Source organism: Lampris incognitus, chromosome 4 (genome assembly GCF_029633865.1).
Source record: "Lampris incognitus isolate fLamInc1 chromosome 4, fLamInc1.hap2, whole genome shotgun sequence".
Classification (NCBI taxonomy): Eukaryota; Metazoa; Chordata; class Actinopteri; order Lampriformes; family Lampridae; genus Lampris; species Lampris incognitus.
The window spans coordinates 29,640,578-29,663,956 of record NC_079214.1 but is presented as its reverse complement, the minus strand read 5'-3'; the positions used below and the strand labels follow the sequence as shown (position 1 = coordinate 29,663,956).

The 23,379-nt window shown below is 47.7% G+C and overlaps 1 protein-coding gene across 1 annotated transcript in view; it reads left to right on the top strand.

The window, feature by feature from the left end:
• Positions 1-23,379, top strand: part of kif26ba (kinesin family member 26Ba) — a 171,095-nt gene that overhangs the window by 76,111 nt on the left and 71,605 nt on the right. Inside the window, exon 5 of the mRNA XM_056279329.1 lies at positions 6,039-6,246. Coding sequence (XP_056135304.1) covers positions 6,039-6,246 — 208 coding nt within the window. The remainder of the gene's footprint in view (positions 1-6,038; positions 6,247-23,379) is intronic.

Sequence of the window (23,379 nt, the reverse complement as noted above, 5' to 3'; positions counted from 1 at the left end):
TCCGGCTTCCCACCCGCAGACACAGCCAATTGTCTCTGTAAGGATGCCTGACTAAGCTGGAGGCAACGCCATGTTGGTAGACAACGGAATAGACCACCATGCTACCCGGATTCCCTCCTTAACAGAAATATCATAAGAACACACAATAGTCTGACAATTTCCTTCAAAGTGAAGGTTAAAAGTTACACATATTAATGTAATTTGTGCTGGAGAAAACAAATTCTATCAAATATTTTTTCTTGTCAACATTTTTGTTGCAGTAGTTTTTATGGTGTGACTACCACGGTATGATAATGCCAAACACCAAGTAAGAAGTATCATGTCACAAACTAGCCCTCTGAATGCTAGATACACACAGACAGACACTCTTTCCTGCAACCCGCATTACTACATAAATTGCTCACATTCCGAAAATGAATTCAGCCAAACTGTGGAAAACTGTGGAGTGAAACATCATTAACAAGACGCACAGATTCATGCACAGGAAGTGTGATAAATGGCTTGGATGAATTATTGATCCGTGAACATGACAGGTCAGTTTATGACTGAATAAGTAGATCATTGTAGCTTTAAAACAGTGGGCGCCACCCGACTATGGGCACACCCCAGTCTGTTAGATAGATGTATTACTGAAATGACTTGTGTGTTGAGCTTCTTCAAGTCACAATTCAGATGGCTATGACAGATTCTACCTATTTTTTTCTCTCACAAACATTTCCCCCTCTTTCAGTCTCTCCTCTCATCTGTCTCCTCTCTCTTGAGTCTGAACTGGCATACTCCCTGTGCACCAGACACTGTGCAGGCCATGTTAACACCCAGAGCCCAGCTGTAGCTTGTACCACACACACACACACACACACACACACACACACACCTGGTTGACATTCCAAACACACCAAGATGTCTTTGGGGCAATTTATGTGCAGTAACTGTCTAACTAGAAAGCATGGTATGTTTTATAACCCTGGTGTCACTACCTGTGTGTGTGTGTGTGTGTGTGTGTGTGTGTGTGTGTGTGTGTGTGTGTGTGTGTGTGTGTTTAAGTGCATTTATGCTGTGAGTAGCAGTATTTTATTTCTGTTTAATTGAAGAAATTATATTTTTTTCTCACTCTTCATTTCAACACTCAGGATATGTGCGTGTCTGTGTGTGAGCATGTGTGTTTGTGTGTGTGTGTGAATGTGTGTACGTGTTTATGGATGATGGAGGCAGCCATGCTGTACGGGTAAATCCCATGACTGTCTTGCACTCTTACACTCCGACGTGTACTGCATGCAGACACTGTCATTACACAGACACACACACTCAGACATTCATGTACAGTCTCCTTCTCTCCAGCCAGCAAAATCCCTTTCTCCACCACCTCCCCTCTCTCCACCAATTTCTCCTTTCCCAGTCCCTCTACCCCTCCTCCTCCCCTACTTATTGCTCCCTCTCTCTGCCTTTCTACCTCATCCCTACACACCCACCTCCCCCTCCCATCCCCTCCTGCTCTCTAACAATCTCTCCATCTCCACGGTGACCTTCTCTTTACCTCCACAAATGTGCATGTGAGTAATATCGTTCATTAGTACCAATCTGTCTGTGAATACGTCACAGCCTTATACCGATGCTTTATCTTCCTAGTGCTGCACAGGCCCTCTGGGGACACTAGGCTAGAGGATAGAGACATGCTAGGCATTAGGCATGCTAGAGGTGTGTGTGTGTGTGTGTGTGTGCATGTTCATTGTTACCTCGATATGTCTATTCAGTTTTATATATGTCTTGTTGCATGTTTGCTGTTGGGTGTGTGTGTGTGTGTGTGTGTGTGTGTGTGTGTGTGTGTGTGTGTGTGCACCTATTTATTATACTAAGATATGCACCTTGTTTTGCACATATATTGTTTTGTGTCTGTATATTTGTGCACACACACACACACATATATGCGTGTTCATTTTGTTTAGGTATTTCCATTTGAGACACTTCGCCTGTTTGTGTGTATGTTTGCATGAGTTTGAGTGTGGGTATTAGATGTGTGCATGTGTGTGTGTGTGTGTGTGTGTGTATTCTGGGTGGAGAATTCCTATTAAAGCAGGAATTTTTAATGCCCATAGTTTGTATTGGGTCTTTGGGGATGTGTGTGTGTGTGTGTGTGTGTGTGTGTGTGTGTGTGCATGTGCATGTGCGTACATGCATATTTGTTGTGTTTATGTGTATGGATAGCTTGAGGTAGCTGTGTAAATGAATAGGTCCCTAGTTGATTGGGTGAAATGGGGATCCAGTTTTATTTTTACAGTAAGGTGGGTGTGGGTATGAGGGGCTTCCTCTTTCTGCGCCCACCCCCCTGACCCCCATCCCCTGCCTCTGTCTTACCCCTCGTCCTTTCTCTCACATTCTTTGGAGAATGAAGGAAAAACACAAGTGTCATATCAAATGTAAATCACCAACGATGATAGCCATCTTCCTCTTCTGTCTTCCTCTCTTCCCATTCAGTGCTCGCAGTAACCACAGTTCCTACTTAACAGTATTGCTTTACTTACTACCTTACTACCTCCATCTTTTCTTCTGCCAGGCATCTATCCATGTCCTCCTTCACCCGTTTCCCAGTTGACCTGCTACTCTCTCTCTCTCTCTCTCTCTCTCTCTCTCTCTCTCTCTCTCTCTCTCTCTCTCTCAATTCAATTCAATTTGCTTTATTGGCATGACATACGTTTTTGTACATATTGCCAAAGCATGTAAAACAACAACACAACAGCAACAATGATTGTAATAACAGCAACAAAAACAATGATTATGATATCAAACAACAACAACAACAACAACAGCAATAATAGTTTATGGTTCTGTGCAGTCAGGGGAGGCAGTGCCTCACCCAGGCTAACAAGGAAAAAAAATCATGATAGTAAAACTTTTATTTATTTATTTTTAACTTTAATTTGTTAAGATTGTAAAAATAGTAAAAAAGAAAACATGTAAAACTTGTTGTTTTATCAATGAAAGGCATGCCCTGTTCAGGATGGCTTGCTCCCAAAGCTAGCATTGGTGAATGCAGGCTGCTGAGGCAGTCTGCTTGTGCTTCTCTCTGGCACAAATAAATATAGTTCACTGCCTACCCAACCATGGACCTCACTGCACCTTACTGGTTCCGCGGCCTAGCCGGCAAGAACACAGCACTCTCTCTCTCGCTCTCGCTCACACACACACACACGGATATTTCATAATAGATAGATAGATGATACACCTTTGACGCTGAATTAAATTATAATTGGGTTAACTTGTAGGACATTTTCTATACATGTTAGTAGCCACGGGTGGATATTACATCCATCCCTCTCTCTATCCTTCCTCCCTTTCCTTCCCTCTATCTCTCTCAAGTGACAGCCTGTTAAACAAAGTGTAATTAGCTACCGAGTCAACAATACAGCCTTGGGCCAGCATTCATAAATCAGCAGTGCATGTGTAAGTGTTTGTGTGTATGTGTGTGCGCACACGTGTTTGTGTGTTGTGTGTGGGTGTGTGTGTGTGGGTGTATTTGTGTCAAGTGAGTATCTTTGTAAGTATCAAGCGAGAGCATTTGTATTTGCTTGTGTGCACCAAGTGTGTGTGTGTGTGCATGTGTGTGTGTGTGTGTGACAAAGTAACAGCGTGTCAGATCATGGACCCTGTGTAATGAGAGGAGGAGGAGGACAGAGACACGGAGCAGGAAAGAGGGAGAGATGGAGGGGAAGAGGGGTCGAAGCATAGCGAGAGAAACAGAGGTCCAGATGGATGGAGGAGAAGGGATTAGGGAAAAGAGGGGAGGGAAATTTAGAGAAAGAAAGGGAAACAAAGGATTAATGAAGTGGGGAGGGAAGAGGAAGAGGTGTGAGCGGCGAGGAAGGAAGAGAGGGTAGACAAGAGGAGGCATGTATCAAGGTAGGAGTGGATGGATAAATGGAAAATAATTTCTCTTCATTTTAGGATTTGATTGGAATGGATCCTCTTGGCTCGAACCTAAGCCACTTGTCATCAAATGGTGCCAATTATTTGGTGTGTGTGTGTGTGTGTGTGTGTGTGTGTGTGTGTGTGTGGTATGCTTGACTTGTGCCATCGATTAAGCCAGTCAGGACGTGAGAGTGAGATGGTAGAGGCATGTGGGCTGCACACATACATGTACACGCATGTGAGCGCGTGCACGCACACACACCCACAGATCTCCTTGGAGAGTCAAATGGTAAGATATTCAGTCATTCTATGGGTCACTGAGTTCACATCTTTCTTTTCTCCCATTTTCCCCTCCCTCTCCTCCATTCCTTCGTTCTTTGCTCTCCCTCATATCTCCCTCCATCTCTCTCTCTCTCCTGTATAATATAGCTGCTAATTGAAAGCCAATGGAGTGAGAATATGGCTGTCTGACAGAGAACATGTCAGAGCGCTAAGTCTTCTTTCTCTCCCGTGCTCTCGTCGCTCTCTCTCCCTCCCTAGCTCCATGTTGGCCTCTTTGTCTGAAATTATATGTTGGATCAGAATTAGAGCGAACAGGACAGTAAAACCTCTCAGCGTGGCTCCAGATGTCTGAAATACCATCATCCTAATAACACGGCCATGTTTGAGTCAGATTACCTGCAGTTAAAGCCGTTTGACTGAGGCTCCTCACCACCCAGAGGAGGAAATAAATGGCCACAAAAGCTGTTGAATGACTTGTGTTATTCCCTGTGGATCATATGGGGTGATGATCATAATGGATTAAATGTGTTGCAGCTTCACTTTTAACTAGTTTTTCCTGTCCTTTTCTCCCCTCTTTTGCTCATTATTTATTTATTTGTTTATTTTTGCCCATTCTATCCCTGCAGACTTCACAGAAACTCATCTGAAAGGCATCTCTCTCATAATATTATTTGATATCTTTATATTTAGTTTTTACAGCATATTTTCAGGCCTTTTAGGGGCTGATGAAGGGCACATTGATGAAAGCGTCAGTGTTGCAATGTCTTGGTGCATTTTCTATCTAATGTTTCTTATATACAAATATTTAAATCTATTAATTAATTTTCATGAGAGTCACCTTGAACTTTTTTCATTCAGATGATCAGTATTGGGTTTGCTCCCACAGTCCACTGAGCACCTCTCCCTTTTGATACTGAAGCCATGCTGTGTTGGTTTTCTCTGTCTGCCACAGATTACTTTTTTGTGGGTTGCACTCATAACGGAGAACTTGGCAGAGAGAGAGAGAGGGGGTATGGACATAAGAGGATATGCAGTAAAGAGAGAAAAAGAGAGGGAGAGAGATGTGAAATAAACGGTCATTGGTAATAATTGTCTCCTTCCTGCAGAGAAGCCCTTTCCAGGTGGTTTCGTTGTGAAGTTACTCCGTCATAAGGGCATCTGATGTTTCTGTTGTGCAGCAGGGAGAGAATAAAAAGTGATGTGAAGCCCTGTCAACAGGGGAGAGGAACAAGTCAGAGTGCTAAAGTCAGAAATGAGAAAGACGAGCAGAGGGACTAAGAAGTGAGGATTTCATTCAAGAGAAAGGCAAATGCAAGGAATGCCACTGAATGCAAAATAGATTCAAGACTGTATATTTTTTTCACGTTGCTTTGAGCAGAATGCCACGGGGATTTTAGTCAGTAAATGAACCACTCCTCTTCCAGATGTTGTTACATGTGTCATGGCTAGTGATGTGCTGTGTATATGTGGGAGAGAAATGTGATGCCAGACAGGCATTTAATGCTATTTCAATCAGCAATTAGCACAGGGGCCATGGATGTGCTGCATTAAACTCAGAGTGTAATTATACACTTTACGTATGCTTGTGTGTTTGTGTGCGTGCATGTGCATCTGTGTATGTTTGTTACTGTGCGTCCTACGGTACATCCCTCCACTCCTTTTCTTATGCCATCTCTCGTATATCTTACGCATCTCCTCATGTGGTATCCACTGCTGTATCTCATGTATTCAGTGCTTTTGGGTAAGACTCGCTGTGTAAATAAAGGTACTGATAGAAAGATTAATGTCTTTACATCTCTCATCTTCTCCCCTTTTCTCCCTCTTCCTCCCCGCCATTTTCCTCCCTCTCCCAGAGCTGCTCAGAAGTTGAACCTGTCATCGAAGAAGAAGAAGCAGAAGTCTGCTGCTGTCGCGGCCCCAGTGACATCATCATCGATGTCATGTGACCCCCCTCTGTTTCCTACTAATTTTAGCGCCGCCCTGTTGACAGCCCCGCCTCCGGCCCCGCCTTGCCTGCTCCGCGCAGTCAATAAGATCAAAGATACCCCTGGACTTGGCAAGGTAAGTGAACAAAAAATAAAATAAAAATCACTGGAAGTTGTACCAGGAAATCTGTCATGAAAGACGTCTGGAAATACACACTGTATTTGCCCGAAAGCCACAAAAGACAAGAAATCTTGTGCATGTGACCATCTTTATTGTTTGCTTCATTTGGCTCCCTTGAGGTATTTGACATTTAAACTCTTTGTTCATATCATGAGCTTTAAATAAATAATGAAAATATAGGGTATGATTGTAACTGTCAGTTCTAGACCAGACAGCCATGCACACACAGGGCAGCTTGTGGTCGTGTTTGCTATTTACATACACTATCACACTGGAAGCATTACGTTTTCAAGCAGTTTTGCACTACTGCTGTTGACATAGAGCTGGATAAGCGCTCAGATATGAAGCCGTGCTATTTCGTGACACTACTGCTGCCCCGCACTGTATAATGTGGCCTAATGGTTACCACGGTAACACAACTCTGGCTGACAAAAGTCATCTGTCACCGTCGCCAGTGGTTGATGAAACGTGTGAGTGTGTGCGTGTGTTTTGCAAGTGTGTGCAATATTGATCGTCCATGTAATGAGTTTTTAGGGCCCCCTCCTCCACATTTTGAGTGTTAGGCTCACTGACTGTATGTGTGTTTACGTGTGTTTGCCCTTATTACTACAGAATGAATGGATGTGGAGGACAAAGTCAAACAGACATCAAACAGCACTGTCCATTAATTGAAAAGAGAAAGAGAGAGGGACCACACGTGTGTGTGTGTGTGTGTGTGTGTGTGTGTGTGTGTGTGTGTGTGTGTGTGTGTGTGTGTGTGTGTGTGTGTGTGTGTGTGTGTGAGTGTGAGAGAGAGAGAGAATTTGTGTGTCTACATTATTGAAGTGTAAGTACAGTGTAAGAATGCCATGTCAAAAAGTACACAAAATTTAGCATTCTCAAGAAAATTCCCCAAAACAAGCTAAATATTCTGCCAGTGCAGGAAGACAGTTCAGCTAGGCCATATGTCCTGAAACAAGGTCACCTGCATGACCAGAAATACTGAAACAAGTTAAAATGCATTTATTTCAAGATATTCTATCTAGTCTGAATCATAACTTGGTAGGTTCAATCATGCAATTATGGGACAAAACCAGTTAGTTTTCCACATGGTAAAGCTTTCTTGGCTCTAAAAATGCTATTTTTAAGATGAATTAACTTAGTTAGATAGCCCAAGATAGACATTCTTAAATCATGATATTGTGGGAGTGCAGGAATGAGGAGACGGAGAGATCGAGTCGAGTCAATTCCGTTTACTCGCCACACAAAACGACACCAATACAGCACAATCTCTCGTGGCAACCAGCTAACCGCTAGGCTGCTGAAAACATGGCTCCACCCCGGAAACTCTAAGCAGTGCCTACGTCAGCACTCTGAACGTCTGCCTTAAAGGAGCAGCAGCCCCTGGTAAATCTACCCTCATTTGTGTATCACCACAATATATAGCTTTACATACGTAGCCGGTTCTTGTTGAGTAAATGATTTCTGAAAGCGCGTGAGATATTTGTGATTTTTTTTTGGATCCCCCCCAATTGTACTCGGCCAATTATCCCACTGTTCTGAGCCATCCCGGTCGCTGCTCCACCCCCTCTGCCAATCCGGGGAGAGCTGCGGACTACCACATGCCTCCTCCGATACATGTGGAGTCACCAGCCACTTCTTTTTACCTGATAGTGACCGTAGCGCGTGGGAGGATCACGATATTCCCCCCAGTGCCCCCTCCCCCCGAACAGGAGCCCCGACCAACCAGAGGAGGCGCTAGTGCAGCGACCAGGACACATACCCACATCCAGCTTCCCACCCGCAGACACGGCCAATTGTCTGTAGGGACGCCCGACCAAGCCAGGGGTAACACGGGGATTCAAACCAGCGATCCCAGTGATCTTTATGTGCGGTTTTAAAACCGTTAGACTTGTTCAGATATACCATTTTGAGAATGCGGTTGGAAAACGTTTGAGGAAAAAATGACAGGGATGAGAATGAGTTCGTGTACAAGCATGAGTGTTCAGGGTTATTTCAGTCCTTGTTTGGTTGAAGTTATGCTAATTAGTGAAATTAGCAGGTGATGAGATAATTTCGAATGAAAACCAGCACATACGTATGTATACATGGCTAGCCATGGCACTAAACAAATGGTACCAGAGGCATGTTCTCTTTATGGTATGACCCTGAACAATCCAAGCCTTCCTGTAGCAGTCATTACTTTCATGTGTACATACATATACAACATACACACACACACACACACACACACACACACACTTCAGTCAGATTTACACAATGATGAAATGTACTCACATCTAACATTTAGAAAAATTATTGTTAAAATAATTGTTGTGGCTTAGTGCGTTTGTGACTGCGGTTAGTGACACTGGGTTGAATTTAAGACTAGGCTTTTACAAATTATTAGAAAAATGGAAATAATTAGATAAAAACAAACAGATTAGGTAACATCCAACAGTTTCAGAGAGCCCTGCCTTTGTTGCACATAATAACAGCATCATGACACTAAATCTGGCTCACGACCTTTGCTGCTGTACTCCCATATGTTCTGCACACAGCTGCATAAAATAGCATTTTTATTGCAATGAAAAATTAATTGCAACTCTGATTTTAAGATACACAGAAAAAAAATACTATGGACACAAAGCAAAGAGCACTCTTTGATCATAAGATGGTTTTGTTTTTTAATTTGAAAAGATGTTTGTGGGTAGAGATCAGTGTTTACCATCTTGAACTAATGCCCAGCTCCTACCTGCTGATAACAATGTATGAACCCCAAAACGAGATTTGTTTTGCATGTTAATTGATATAATATGCTATGACTTCATTATTATTAGTTGTGTTTTGAATGCTTATATTTATTTGCAACAAGGACGTTTCTTTTTTTGCTGCTTTATTGTCCTCTTGCAACAATAGGCTACTTTGCTTTCTCTAGACGTCTCTCCCTCTCTCCATATGGAGGTGACAGATGCTGTCTCAGTCACGAGGGAGACATGCACATACCCACTGAAACAGTCTCATCTCGTTCTTTCTCACTTTCACACACGTGCATGCACACACACACACACACGCACACACACATGCACACACAGTACAAACTAAAGATCCCTACTCTTCAATTTTTAGTTAACTAGAGTCCAGTGCACTCCCACATAGAGTACGTCCGCCAAAACCAGTCCAACCTCCTCAAACATACAAACACAAACACACAAACTCCCCCATACAAACACTCAAACCGTCCATTAACCTCCTTTATCATCTATTGACCTGAAGTCATATTGCTCACCCTGCTGTGTGTGCATGCCTGCTGCACCTGTTTGATCACAGCAACAACCCATTCTCATTCGGTTTCTTCCTTTTGCTAGTATCTATCTCCACATTTTATTAATGGATCTGTTTCACGTGATAATCGTATTATGCTGGGATTCGTAAGAAAATGTGGGCAAGAGTAGGACTGCAATGTCATTAATGTATTCATTTTTTAGCCAATCCTCTAATAGACATATAAACATGTAAGTATTTATAAGTAAACATATAATATGTATACACACACACATATATGTATGTCTATAACATTGTTAAAAGAAACACTCGAAGGCAGGAAAAGTGCCCAAGGAGCAAAATAATCCAGTGAGTCAAGTAAATTCTTAATAGACAGCACAAGCCTGTTTCATGCCATAAGCAATCATCAGCTGTCAATAAAGCTACACGGGAAAGGACATACCACTTACTGTCTCGTCATGAACATCACATGCACAAAGTCGAATGGGGAAGGGAGAGGTGCGGCATTCATAAATTCAAAAACATGTGATCGCTAACAGTCCAATAAGGGGGAGGGGGGTAGGTTGCATACAAAGTTAATGGTATTTGTCTATTGGCATGATTTTTTTATAATTTCAAACTAGATGCTTAGATCTATGTCTGCAACTGCTGACCAATTCATTCCTGCAACCCCAACTGGGATAAGCATCTTGGTTGGATAATGGATGGATGGGTGGACATTTCTGGTTTGCAAATGATAAAACACTTTTCAGTTGGACAGAGATTGCACATTTTACTACTGGTTGAATATGCTTTATGGCATGAAACGGGCTTGTACCGTCTACTAAAGAATAAACTTGAATCACTGGATTATATATTGAGAGAGGTGAATATTCTGGTATTCAGAATGCAACAAGGCTTCCCTGTTAAATCATTTGAAGCTTATTCTTGTCCTAATCACAGGCACACACACACGCGCACATCTACAGATAGAATAGAAATGGTTGCGGTGACATTTCCCCAGTAAAAATGCCACCTGCACTTTGGGAGGTGGTCCCTGCTGAAATGGCCTTTCAACAGGGACCAGCACGCGCGCACGCACACACTTTTACGAACAGATTATGCAATGAAAGATGTCAAAGCAGCAGCAAATCCCTGATTGCAAATGTTTGAGATATGTAAAATGTATATATATATATGTGCATAAGTGTGCGTGTGTGTTTGCAAGTGCGTGTGTGCGTGCGCGTATGGTCTCCTTAATGTTAACATGGCAGACAGGGGATTGAAACATCACACTCCAAACCAAGGGAAATCAGCTTACATGGGTATACGTCAAGCGTATCGCTGTGTGTATGTATGTGTGAGTGTCTATGTGCCTGACAGGGAGGGAGATTGAGAAAGTGAGAGAATCCTGCCTTGATCCATCTAGCAATGTGTCAAATACGGAAACACAAGACAAATATATTGTCCAATCAGAACTGTCCGACTGGCATCCATACGTCAAATTCCCCTGTGGTGGCATATTGGTATGCTCTATCTTGTTTTAATCAAATCAGCCAGCAGGGAGCCTTCCATTCAGGCTGCAGATTTAGGGGTCGAGATCTGTATCAGGGAAGGAAATTAAACTGTTTATTTGATCACTTAGTGTAATTGAAGATGAACACAAATGTAATTGGATTGACACAAATTATTTAATTGGCGATAGATAAAAATTCCTCCAGCTATGAAGGAGACATTTGTATGTCAGTGAGAACATGGATTTTAAAAGGCTTCCAGCAAGCGAATAAAAAGAGATTTATGTTTGTGTTCACAAGATAAATAAATCTGAATACAGCGCAGTTAATTTGCAATACTTTATTGCAGCTGACCTAAATTGAATTTATGGGTCCAAAGTCAAGACAGATTCACGATAAACCATGTAAACAACTCAAACTTATACATGTTATCAGAAATCTAAAGGGGTTGAAGAACAGCAGTGATGACAGAGAACGCATCGCATGTATTAACATTTCATCTTGAATTTCGTCTTCCCTGGAAATGTTATATCGTCGCCAAGTTCAAAGAAGCTGTTGGTAACTTTCTAGTAACATTTTGCTAAAATTTCCAAACATACTAGTTGATATGAAAAATTCCAATGCTGTGCTGTCCACTTTTCCCCTTTTTGTTATGGCTTTTCAAAATCTGCACTGCTCCCACAACTGCATCCCTCAGCCAGGGAGGGATCCTTATGCCCAGGAAATCATCGCCCAATCAGGTCGATACCCCTATGAGAAAGGGTCGTGCTGCCTATCCATTGAGCCCACATTCGGTTCTCACAATACTACTCAGCTGTTCTTTTTTTAAGCTACTTGTGTTTCAGTTATTCGTGCTGTTTTGCACCAGCGACCAAGTTTGTTCACGGTGGCCAAAGAGCCATCATGACCACCCAATGTTTTTTTTTTCTTTCCCATTTTTTATTGTCCTGAGATTCTGAGTTCAGTAAAATGACAAACTTGTGTAAGCGATTCTGGATGCAGAGGTTACGGTTTTGGAGATACAGAAGAGAAGAAGAAAGTACACGTGTGTGTGTGGTGGAGGTGGGTGTATGGGTTCAAAATTACACTCACTGATGCTTGCAGGTGCCTTGTTCCTTCAAACTTGCTTACAGCAGCTTTAAACTTCATGGCTGTCTTTATTTATGGGAGAAAGTTTGATCAAAAGGAGGACTAATTTTGATTGAAACATTAACCATAAATACTTAATTCAGACAAGTGTGGGTGCAGCAGGGTTGTCAAATCAGTCTCATAAAATCAGTCATAAATTTATCAACCATTAATTTTGGTGTTTAATATTTTAAAATTAAACTACAAAAAATTGATGGAATGATTAAATCGGTCTCATAAAATATACTAAACTATTAATTTGAACTCTGATTAATAATTAAATTAATAGTTACAACCAAAATTACCATATCAATAGTTAGCAAACGTTGAAGGTCTTCTGGGTTCTGAATAGTCATGGTTGGCAGCATTCACTCTTGTGCAAATAGACCAGCATGTATAATCAAAGCTTTCATTTACAAAATTATTAAAATTAAAAACACACAATGTGTAATCTCACTAGGTGTACCTAGCTAATGAACTATAAAGGAGAGTGTGAGAGGGAGAGGAGAAAAAGGAGGAGGAGAAAAAGGAGAAGAAACTCCTGGTTCTGTAGAGAACCTAGGTTCTATGAGCTACGGAGTAGTGCTATATTTACATATTGCCCTCTGACCTCGCCTCTGGCGACGCTAGGCTCTGAAATTCACCGCTCATGCGACAGCATCCCCTAAGCCCCGCCCACAACTGCACTTGACATGAGTCACCACATCACTCGTCAGTTCGACCCACCAAGGCCTCCTTCAAGGGACCTCAGCAGGCGAGCAGGAAAATATAGCACTACTCCGTAGCTCATAGAACCTAGGTTCTCTACAGAACCAGGAGTTCTATTATCGCTACTCCGTAGTGCTATATTTACATATTGCCCCAACTACGGAGTAGCGGCGGACTAATGCCCCTCGCCTGCCACCCGCGCCGAGGACAATAAGGGGAACAACACCTCACACCCAGTACTCAAATCCCCCCTTTGGCCGGCTAGTATATCGTAGAGGGGAGGCTCGCATAAGGGGGCGTGAAAAAAGAGAAAAGGGAACGTAACCGTTCCAACTTTCCCTATACATATACACATAGGCTATAGCCTATATATAAAATTCCTTTTTTTTTTTAAATGAACTATGTACAAACGTCCGCGCTCCCGACGGGAGACACTTGCGTATGGCCGGAGCGCATTACGCATCAGTGCGCCTCGCTGTGCCAAGCACAGCACCGGCCACCATACGGGGGTGGGAGAAGACAGTGTCGCCACCCAGCCTAGGCATAAAGGCTGAGATCGCTGCCAAGTACCCCTTGATCGTTTCGTAGGCTAAATTGTCAGTCGATCTCTTGTATTCCAAGAACCCCGCAACGTGGGCCAAGGATGCAGACAGAGGTTGCACGCCCTCTCCCACGCACCACCTAGCAAAAACTCTCCACTTGGAGTCGTATTGCGCCGATGTGCTCGGAGCGCGCGCGGCTTGTATAGTGGCCACCGTGGCCTCATCAAAGCCCTCCTCTCTCAGCCTGGCCCTCTCAGAAGCCAGGCCGCCAGTTGGAACCCCGCTAGAAGGGGCTCCTGTTGGATAATCCCGTCTGCCTGCGTCAGAGCGTCCAGCCACATCGGGAGGAGGAACTGTGGCGCGCGCACCATGGAAACCATGTTCGGAAACCACGGCGCGCCTGGGTTGTTGGGAGCCACCAGGATCACCGACGCGCCCGTGCATCTGATCCGTTCCACCACCGCCGGTATAAGACCCAGAGGGGGAAAAGCATAGAGCAGCTCGCGTGGCCACGGCTCGATGCCCAGCGCATTCACCCCCATAGGCGGGTGTTATGTATGCACACATCGACAGTGCTGCATTTGATTTGGTGCTGTTCTATTGTGCTGGGATCGATTGGTGATGCCTGCGGGCTCTGTTGCTACACTGCTTGGGAGCAGAGGGTCATCGTGTGCTCGGGTCTCTGGGGAACGTCACAAGCTTTGCCGAAGCTGTGGGACTTATGAGCACCCATTTCGCTGCTCCACCGAGTGCCCTCCTTCGGCGATTTATATTCCGTCAGCGACACCAACTGCCTGGTGAGTCTGTGCGGCAGTACGTAGCTAATTTGCGAGGGCTAGCTAGCTCATGCAAGTTTGGCGCGCTTCAGGACGAGATGGTTCGCGACCAGCTAATCGAACACACCAACAACGCAAAGGTGCGTGAGACTCTCCTGCTGGAAAAAGACGATCTGCTGCTGTCCAGAGCAATTACCATCGCACTACAGGTTGAGGTAGCAGCTGAGTGTGCTGCTATGCTAAATACACAGCAAGTGGCCACCTCCAGTCAAGCTGCCAACGACTCCTCCCTCTACTCACGGCTGCCCCTCGGGACGCAACCCAGCCAGAGCGAGGCGGGCGCCGACTCCACTGGGGACGTCTTGCAACTGCAACGACGGCGTTCTCGGCCCCGCCCTCAACAGTCCTGTGGTAACTGTGGATCTCGGTCTCATGTTTCAAGGGCTCAGAACTGCCCTGCCCGTGGCCAGACATGCCGTAGCTGCGGTAAGCACAATCACTTTGCCAACGTCTGTCGATCTTCCCCGGCTGGGTCAGAGGGCCACACCCCCCAGTCTTCAACCGCCGTCATTCACAAGGTGAGCTCTGCGCCAGTGTCATTCAAATCATGCACAGTCAACATTAATGATGTGTGCATTCCCCTGCTGTTGGACACCGGTGCAAGTGTGTCTCTCCTGAATGTTGATACCTACAGTCAATTTTTCGGTTCACTGCCACTGTCCGCACCCTCAGCTGTCCTCTGTGGGTATGGTGACTCCAAAATCGATCTGGTTGGCTCTCTCCAACTGACTGTCCGCTATGGAACCAAGCTGGTGCCTAATGCAGTTTTTCATGTGGCACGCCGTGGGGCCAACCTGATGGGCCTGGACCTGTTCTCCGCTCTGGGGTTCTCCCTCTTAGACACAAGGGGGGCAGCAATCCTGACTGTCGCCACACCTTGGCAGCAGAAGTGGCCATCGCTGTTTATGGGGCTGGGCTGCCTCTCCGCCTTCACCCATCAACCTCTCCTCAACCCTGCTGTGAAATCTGTCATCCAACCACTGCGCCGCATCCCGTTGGCTCTCCGTGATGGGGTCTCCGCCGAGCTGCAACAACTGCTGGAAGCTGGCATCATTGAACCGGTGGACGCGTCACCTTGGGTCTCAAACCTCGTGGTGGCTAAGAAGAAGTCGGGGGGCCTGCGTGTCTGCGTCGATCTACGTGCAGTAAATAAGGCAGTGGTCCCTGATAAGTATCCACTGCCCACCTCAGAAGAACTCACTGCTCAGTTCTATGGCTCTGAGGTGTTCTCCAAGCTCGACCTCAGACAGGGGTACTTACAGGTGCCCCTCCACCCCAGCAGCCGAAACCTCACAGCCTTTGTGACACATGCAGGAGTGTTTCGCTACACCAGGATGCCTTTCGGTCTCAGCTCCGCCCCTAGCTGCTTCCAGAAAATCATGGTCTCCATGCTGGCTGGCATACTGGGCGTGGCCATTTATCTGGACGATAGTGGTACACGGGCCCACCAGTGAAATCCACGACAAGCGCCTTAACATGGTCTTCGCAGCCCTGTCCAAGCACAAGCTAACTCTCAATGCTGAGAAATGTGTCCTCTCTGTGCCAGCCATCGACTTCGTGGGGTTCCGGCTGTCAGCGAGCGGTGTAACGCCACTACAATCCAACGTGGACGCCATTCAGGCCATCCCTGAGCCCAGCTCGGCCGCCCAGGTCGCCTCCTTCCTGGGTATGACAAGTTACTACCTGAGGTTTCTTCCCCAGTACTCTGCAACCACAGTCCCCCTGCGCCAGCTGCTGCGTAAGGACGAGCCATGGGTGTGGTCAAAGGCATGCAGTGACGCTGTGCGTGATCTCAAGACTCAACTGACTTCACCACCAGTGTTGGCTCACTTCAACATCTCCAGCTCCACCTTTGTGACCTGTGACGCATCAGCCACAGCGATAGGGGCCGTGCTGTCTCAAACCCAGAACGGTGTGGAGAAGCCCATCGCCTTCGCCTCCCATGCCCTCAACCTGACCGAGCAGCGGTACTCCGTGGGTGAGCGTGAGGCGTTAGCCTGTATCTGGGCTTGTGAAAGGTGGCACCTCTACCTCTATGGCCGCTCCTTCACCCTCAGGACAGATCACCAGGCCCTGACAGCGCTGCTGTCCACATCTGGGACAGGCCACAAACCCCTGAGGCTGCACCGCTGGTCTGACCGCCTCCGCCAGTACAACTTCAGCCTGCAGTTCACCCCAGGCAGAGACAATGTTGTCGCCGACCTGCTCTCTCGCTCTGTCTCCACCCCAGCTCCACAGACGGACACTGACTGTGTGGAAAAGGACATTGTCCAAATGCTACACACACCCCTCCAGGCCACTGTCTCTCTGCAGGAGCTGAGGGCAGCCTCCGAACAGGACCCTGTCCTCTCCCAGCTCTGGACCTACATCCAGAACGGCTGGCCTCACAAGGTCCCAGAGGAGCTGGCTGCGTTCGCCCGAGTCAGACAGGAGCTCTCCTGCTGGAACGACACCTGCGTGGCACGTGGGTTTTGCACAGTGGTCCCAGCTGCTCTCCGTGCACGTGTTTTGAATACGGCGCATGAAGGCCACCTGGGCATTGTGAAACTGAAACAGCGCTGCCGAGACCTGGTGTGGTGGCCGGGGATAGACAGAGATATTGAGGCTCTGGTGAAGGACTGTTCTGCCTGCCTTGTGAGTGGCAAGACTGGCCACCAGGCTCCCCCACCCCTGCAACCTCTCGCCTGGCCCTCTCAGCCCTGGGAACACCTGCAGTTGGACATTTGTGGTGAGATCCATGGAGTTCCCCACCACCAACGCTTCATGGTGGTCGCCTACGATCTACACTCAAAATGGCCTGAACTCACCACTTCCGGCACTGTGACCTCACAGATCATCATCGACTTCCTGGACTCTCTTTTCTCTCGCTGGAGCCTCCCAAAGGCCATCACCACTGACAACGGCCCTCAGCTGGTCTCTGCTGAGTTCACTGCTTATCTCGAAAGCAAGGGCATCCGTCATATACACACTGCGTACTACCACCCCCAGGCCAATGGCGGCGTTGAACGTTTTCACCAGTCACTGAAGAACGGCCTCAGAGCACACATGACCTAAGGGTGCTCTTTCACGCAGGCCATCCGTCACACTCTGCTGCACTATTGGGCCACACAGCACTCGACCACAGGCGTCTCCCCAGCCTCTCTCATGCTAGGCCGGGAACTGTGCATGCCCCTTGACAGGCTCCGCCCCTCCACACCTCAGGCACCTTCCTCTGGGGTCAGAGCCTCAGTCACTCGTCAGCAGACGCGGATGAAGCAACAGTTTGACCAGTCAAAACGAACCAGGGTGCCAGACATCAATGTGTCAGACTGGGTCAGGGTCCGCAGGCCCCACGGGGACAATAAAATGGCTTCATACTGGTCCTCTCCTCTCCAAGTCACCCGTCAGCTGGGCCCAGCCACTTACCTCCTCAGCGATGGCACTCGGTGGCACTCCAGTCGTCTACGGAAGGTGTCAGCTCCGCCACACACAGCTGGTGACACAACCATAGCCATTCCCTCAGCATGGCGAGACGCCCCGGGGCTTCATGCAGCTCCTACACGGGCCCCAGACATTTCTGGGCCTCAGCTTCCCCTGCCATCTCCCTCCCCACCTCGGCCTGCCCAGCCTCAGGCCGCCCCGCGACCTGTTCGCACACGTTTACGCCCTGGCCACCTAGAGGACTTTGTGTCAACCTTTCATGTTTGAAATCCTGCCGGGGGGGGGGGTGTTATGTATGCACACATCGACAGTGCTGCATTTGATTTGGTGCTGTTCTATTGTGCTGGGATCGATTGGTGATGCCCGCGGGCTCTGGGTTGTTTGATCGGGTCTGCCTTTGATGCTGTGTCAGTCTAAATAAAGAATGCCACGGAGAGGTTGTGTCGAGTGACAGCGCTGTGTCCTGACGTGATTTCTAAACTTAATAGCGGGTTGTCGCTCGGGCAGCGCGAATACCATCGTGCGCATTTGGCGTTCCTCTTGGACGCAAACAAGTCCACCTGCGCCACTCCGAACCTCGCCCAGATCATCTCCACGATAAGAGGATTGAGGGACCAGTTGTCCCAGCTGGGCCCGCCGCGCGACATGATGTCCGCTGCCTCGTTCTGGCTGCCAGGCACATGAACTGCCCGAATGGACTGCGCGTTCTGAGGCACCCAACTCCACAGGTCATAGGCTAACGCACGGCACGCAGCCAACCGCGTCCCGCCCTGCCTGTTGATATACGCCACCGTAGTGGTACTGTCCGACCTGACCAGAATGTGCTGATGTCGTAGGAGAGGAGCGAAATGACGCACCGCCAACAGCACGGCCTCCAGCTCCAGCGCGTTGATATGCGCATTGTGACTCACGGGCCATACTCCACTGATTGTGCCGTGGCCACAGATCGCACCCCAACCTCCCAGGGATGCGTCCGTGAATAGAATCACCTCCTCCGATCTGGGTCCGAGGGGAACCCCAACCCTGGATCTGCAGGCCTCTGCCCAGTGATCCAGGTCCAAGCTCACCCCCTCCGGGACCACTAACCTGTGCCGTTGGCGCAGCCGGCGGAACCGGCCCCTTCGAATAAGCCAACACTGGAGTCTCCTCATAAAAAGCAGACCCAGAGGCACCACCTGGTGAGCAGAGGACATGATGCCCAGGAGCCGACGCAGTTGACCTACTGTCACCGACCGGCCCGGGGCAAAACTGGCAAGAAGGTCCTCTAACCCCTGCCACCGCTCCTCCGAGACGGAAGCCAGCATCCTCCCTGAGTCCAACGCTAATCCCAGATAGGTGGTTTCGCGTGACGGCCAGGGAGCGCTCTTCTTCCAGTTTACCGTGAGACCCAGGTCTGACAGGTGCGAGACCAGGCGACTCGTGCGTTCCATAGCCAGCCGATGATCTGGGGCTATCAGAAGCAGATCGTCCAAGTAGTAGGCTATAACGTAACCCTGGGCGAATAGCGGAGTGAGAGCCGCCTTGACGCACATCGAAAAGACCCGTGGGGCCAAACTGTAGCCGAACGGGAGGACTTTGTACTCGTAACACGTTCCCTGAAACGCGAACCTGAGATATTTCCAGTGATGACCCACTATCGGGACATGGAAATATGCGTCCTTGGAGGTCCACAGATGTGAACCAGGCTCCGCTCGATATCATGGCTAGGAGCTGGGGGACCGTCAGCATGTGGAATGACTCTTTGCGCACCCAAGTATTGAACCATTTCAGATCTAGAATCGGCCGCATGCCCCCCGATTTCTTGGGCACGAGGAAATATCTCGAATAAACCCCTATTTCCTCTGTGCCTCTCTCCACCACCTGTATCGCGTCTTTGGACAGCATCTCCAATATGCCGCAACACCTCTGCTTCGGCAGGTGAATGGATCAGCGTCTGACGTATGCCCGTGTAAGGGGGAGGACCCTGCTCGAACCGAATCTCGTGCCCATGCTTGACCGTCCGGAGGATCCACTCTGGTACACCCGGCAGCGCCTGCCAGCGTGCGTAATGGGGAGACAGAGGGCGCGTGACGCGTTGTGTCTGGCTGTCGAGAAATAGGCTGTATCGCTGCCATTCCGGTCCAACCTCCGAGCTCTCCACGGAAGTGTTGAGAGGCTCCCACGGCGGACCGCGTCCCATATGGGGAGCGAATATGTGCAGGATTTTGCCCAACCGAAGGTGGGAGCGCGGAAAAATCAGCATCAGCATGCGCGCGCCCAGCACCCTCTCCGACTGGCCACAGACAGCGAGTCATGCGCTCCGGTAACCCTGCTTTACGCACGGAAAAACCCAGCGCGTAACTCTGGACGCCTGTCTGATGGGATAAACTAATTTCATTCCCATCTGACAGCTCATGATTATCCGAGACAGGCATAGATACAGAGTTCAACAACCCATAACCTTGTGTACGGTTTGAAGCAGAACTGATCTCAGCGGTATAATTCACATAGCCTACACCCTGTGAAGCTAGTGAACCCGTTGCCATATCTGGAACATCTTCGTTTCTTCTGACTTGCTTGCAGAGTCCGGTGGCATGTGACACAACATTACTCACTACACCATGTGCGTGTGGAATAAAAGTAGCATCGACATCGCCAACATTATATGACAGACCACCCACCGTAGAATAATCTACAGACGAGGAACACGAAGGCGAGGGATGTTTGATCTTCATCGCCGCCTCCTTGCTCTCCGGTTCGCGTAGCTTACCAGGGTAGAGCCGGGGAAAAAGAAATTTCTCCACAGTGGGGGGCGGCATAGAAGCAGGAGACCAGCCGGCAACCGTCAGGTGGCTCTTGGTGTTCACTTTAACAGTGGAGCGCACCTTCTCTGGTTCCGGCCATGTGGCTTTGATGGACTCCGTGATGGGGGGGGGGGGAGGGCGGAATGTGCTTATGGTCTTGCGCACCTCCACCGAGGCAGAGAACGCCTGATCCGTTCCGGGCGTCACCGAGGCATGGACTGGGGCAACCCTTGTGGTCCCCGTAGAAGCCAAGGCCCTCTCGAGGAAAAAAAGGAAAAAGTCGTCGAACTTTGCCTCCTCCTCGGACCCTTCCTCAGGGACTTGGTAGGAGCAAGATCCGCCATCTTGAGTAGCAGCCTGCGGAACCGCCGGCGGGCACATGTGGTCCTGGCTCCCAGGGAGCACAGCAGAAACCAACGAGCCCGGCCGGGGAGGGATCTCGAACACACCGGCACCAACCTGAGTGGAAAAGGCGTGTGAAACCCAGCTCGTCCGTCGACTGAGCGGCCATGAAGCGCACACCATGCATGGTGGCGCCTCTAGGCTAGCTGCAGTCTCCCGAACATGAGCCATGCTAGGATGGTCGCTGCAAAAAGGATGGAAATCGCCAGCGTCCTTCTTCCTGTGGCAACAACTGTAAAACTCGGCGAAAAGAACATCGACGTCGACGTTAACACCAGCCATAGTGACGGAGAAAACCGCACTATTGTCAAAATAGAGAAAATAGCTAAGCTAGCTAGCAATGAAGAAAAAACCCGCAGAGCTCAGCGCGACACGTCTTCCCTTGAAGGAGGCTCTAGTCGAACTGACGAGCGATGTGGTGACGCATGTCAAGTGCAGTTGTGGGCGGGGCTTAGGGGATGCTGTCGCATGAGCGGTGAATTTCAGAGCCTAGCGTCGCCAGAGGCGAGGTCAGAGGGCAATATGTAAATATAGCACAACGGAGTAGCGATAATAGAACAGAAGAGTGTGTTAGCATGTGCACCAAGAAGATTGTGTGTTTCTTTGTTCTACTCTGCATGGTCAGAAACAATGGCTTTTGTAAGGCAAGATCTTTGAGTTTCTTCTCCGCGTGTGTAGTAAATGTTCAAAGTATGTGGATGTAATCCGAGGAGGACAACTGCGCACAAGTTAGATAGAAGGTGGCTACTTTGCATGCAAGACATTTTTTTTGCAACTTCAGCATTTGGCAATCCCTTTTCGGCTCCCATCTTATTCACCCCGTATCATGGTTTCCTTACAGTGCAGGCACTTTGCTTATGCTTCCTGAACTTTACAATATTCCAAATTGCAGTTGTCCCTCCCACATCTCCCGCATTTTCTGACTCCATTACATGCTGCAGTAACATGTCCATATTCTTGGCAACAAAAACACCTGAAAGGAGCTCTCCCATATGCAGTGACAGCTGGTGGTGATATTGGGTGGGTGGGCTAACACAGTGTTTCCCAACCCAGTCCTCAAGGAACCCCTATCCTGCAGATTTTTTTTGCAACCCTTTGTAGTTATTCAACCAATCAGCAATGAATTATGTCAGACGTTGCACACCTTGCATAATTAAGTGCTATGAGATGATTGGTTGAGTAAGTACAAGCAGGGCTACCTATGCAGGGTTACAATGAAAGTCTGCAGGATAGGGGTTCCTTGAGGACTGGGTTGGGAAATGCTGGGCTAACAAATATAGTATACCCATCTACAGTTCACACTGCAGCAACAGCAACATAACATCTGAGATACCAAGTTAGAGTAACGACACTATATACCTTGTTATAGCAAGTGCTCCACAACACTATAGAGAAGTATAGGAATAGTCTGATGCCAAAAACTCTCTCTCTCTCTCTCTCTTGCTCTCTCTCTCTGTCTCTCTCTCTCACACACACACACACACACACCATTTGACTATTTTCTGTACACATTGGCACATGCCATTTTTAACAAGAACAACATATGCAAGAATGATGAAATGATAAACTTCATGATAGAACAGAATACAGAATCATGTAGCCTACAATGTCAGAAAAGGGCTCACCTAAGGATGCACAACAAAACGTGTCCCAAATGAAACTGTGTGCCAATAAATACTGCAACTGTTTTTATCCCAACTGTTTTGCAACACATTGTGTCAAACAAGTCCCGAATAAAACAATTTGGTAAGCACAGAAGAAGAGACAAGAAATATGTAGACAGGAAAGCTAAACGTGTCTGATGGTCTTTTAAGAGGTCTATATGCTTGGGCCTACCTTGTTTGAAGAGAGCTCACATCGACGACCTTTCTGGGACGCAAACAGATTAATCACCATGTCATCGAAGTCCGGTGATTTTTGGATGAAGTCCCGCTCAAAAGACAGCATAGCCAGGGCATTCAGCCTATCCTGTCCCATAGTACTTCGGAGGAATGATTTGATCCTCTTAAATGTAGTACTGACACACCTCTCCGCAGATGTCACGGGGGTTGTGATGACCACAGAATAGAGATCCTGCAAGTACCAATGAGCCGTTTTATACGCAAGCGCGTCCGCCATTGTTGTTTACCTGGAGCGGCCAGTGATCGCGCGCTGTCAGTAATTCAATGGCGCTACGACGGAGATTGTCTCGTTTCAACCAATTGATTCAAATCTGTGTTCATTTATCACAAGTGCAAAGCTTCAGAGAGCTAATCCGGCCTAATCGACAATAAAGAGTAATAAATATCATGCATTATACAGCGTTTGCGCCGACGTCACGATTTACTCGGAAACCCGGATGCGCGGCCATATTGGAGGCACTCAATGTAAACAAGCCGCATCAACAGAATGGACTGCAAATTCACGCCGATTTTAGTATGTCTAAATCAAGGAAAACGACATCAAAACGAGTGGAGGCTGCTCAAACTTACATTGAAGGACTCAGTCAGCAAGAAAGAGCGCGATATTCTGA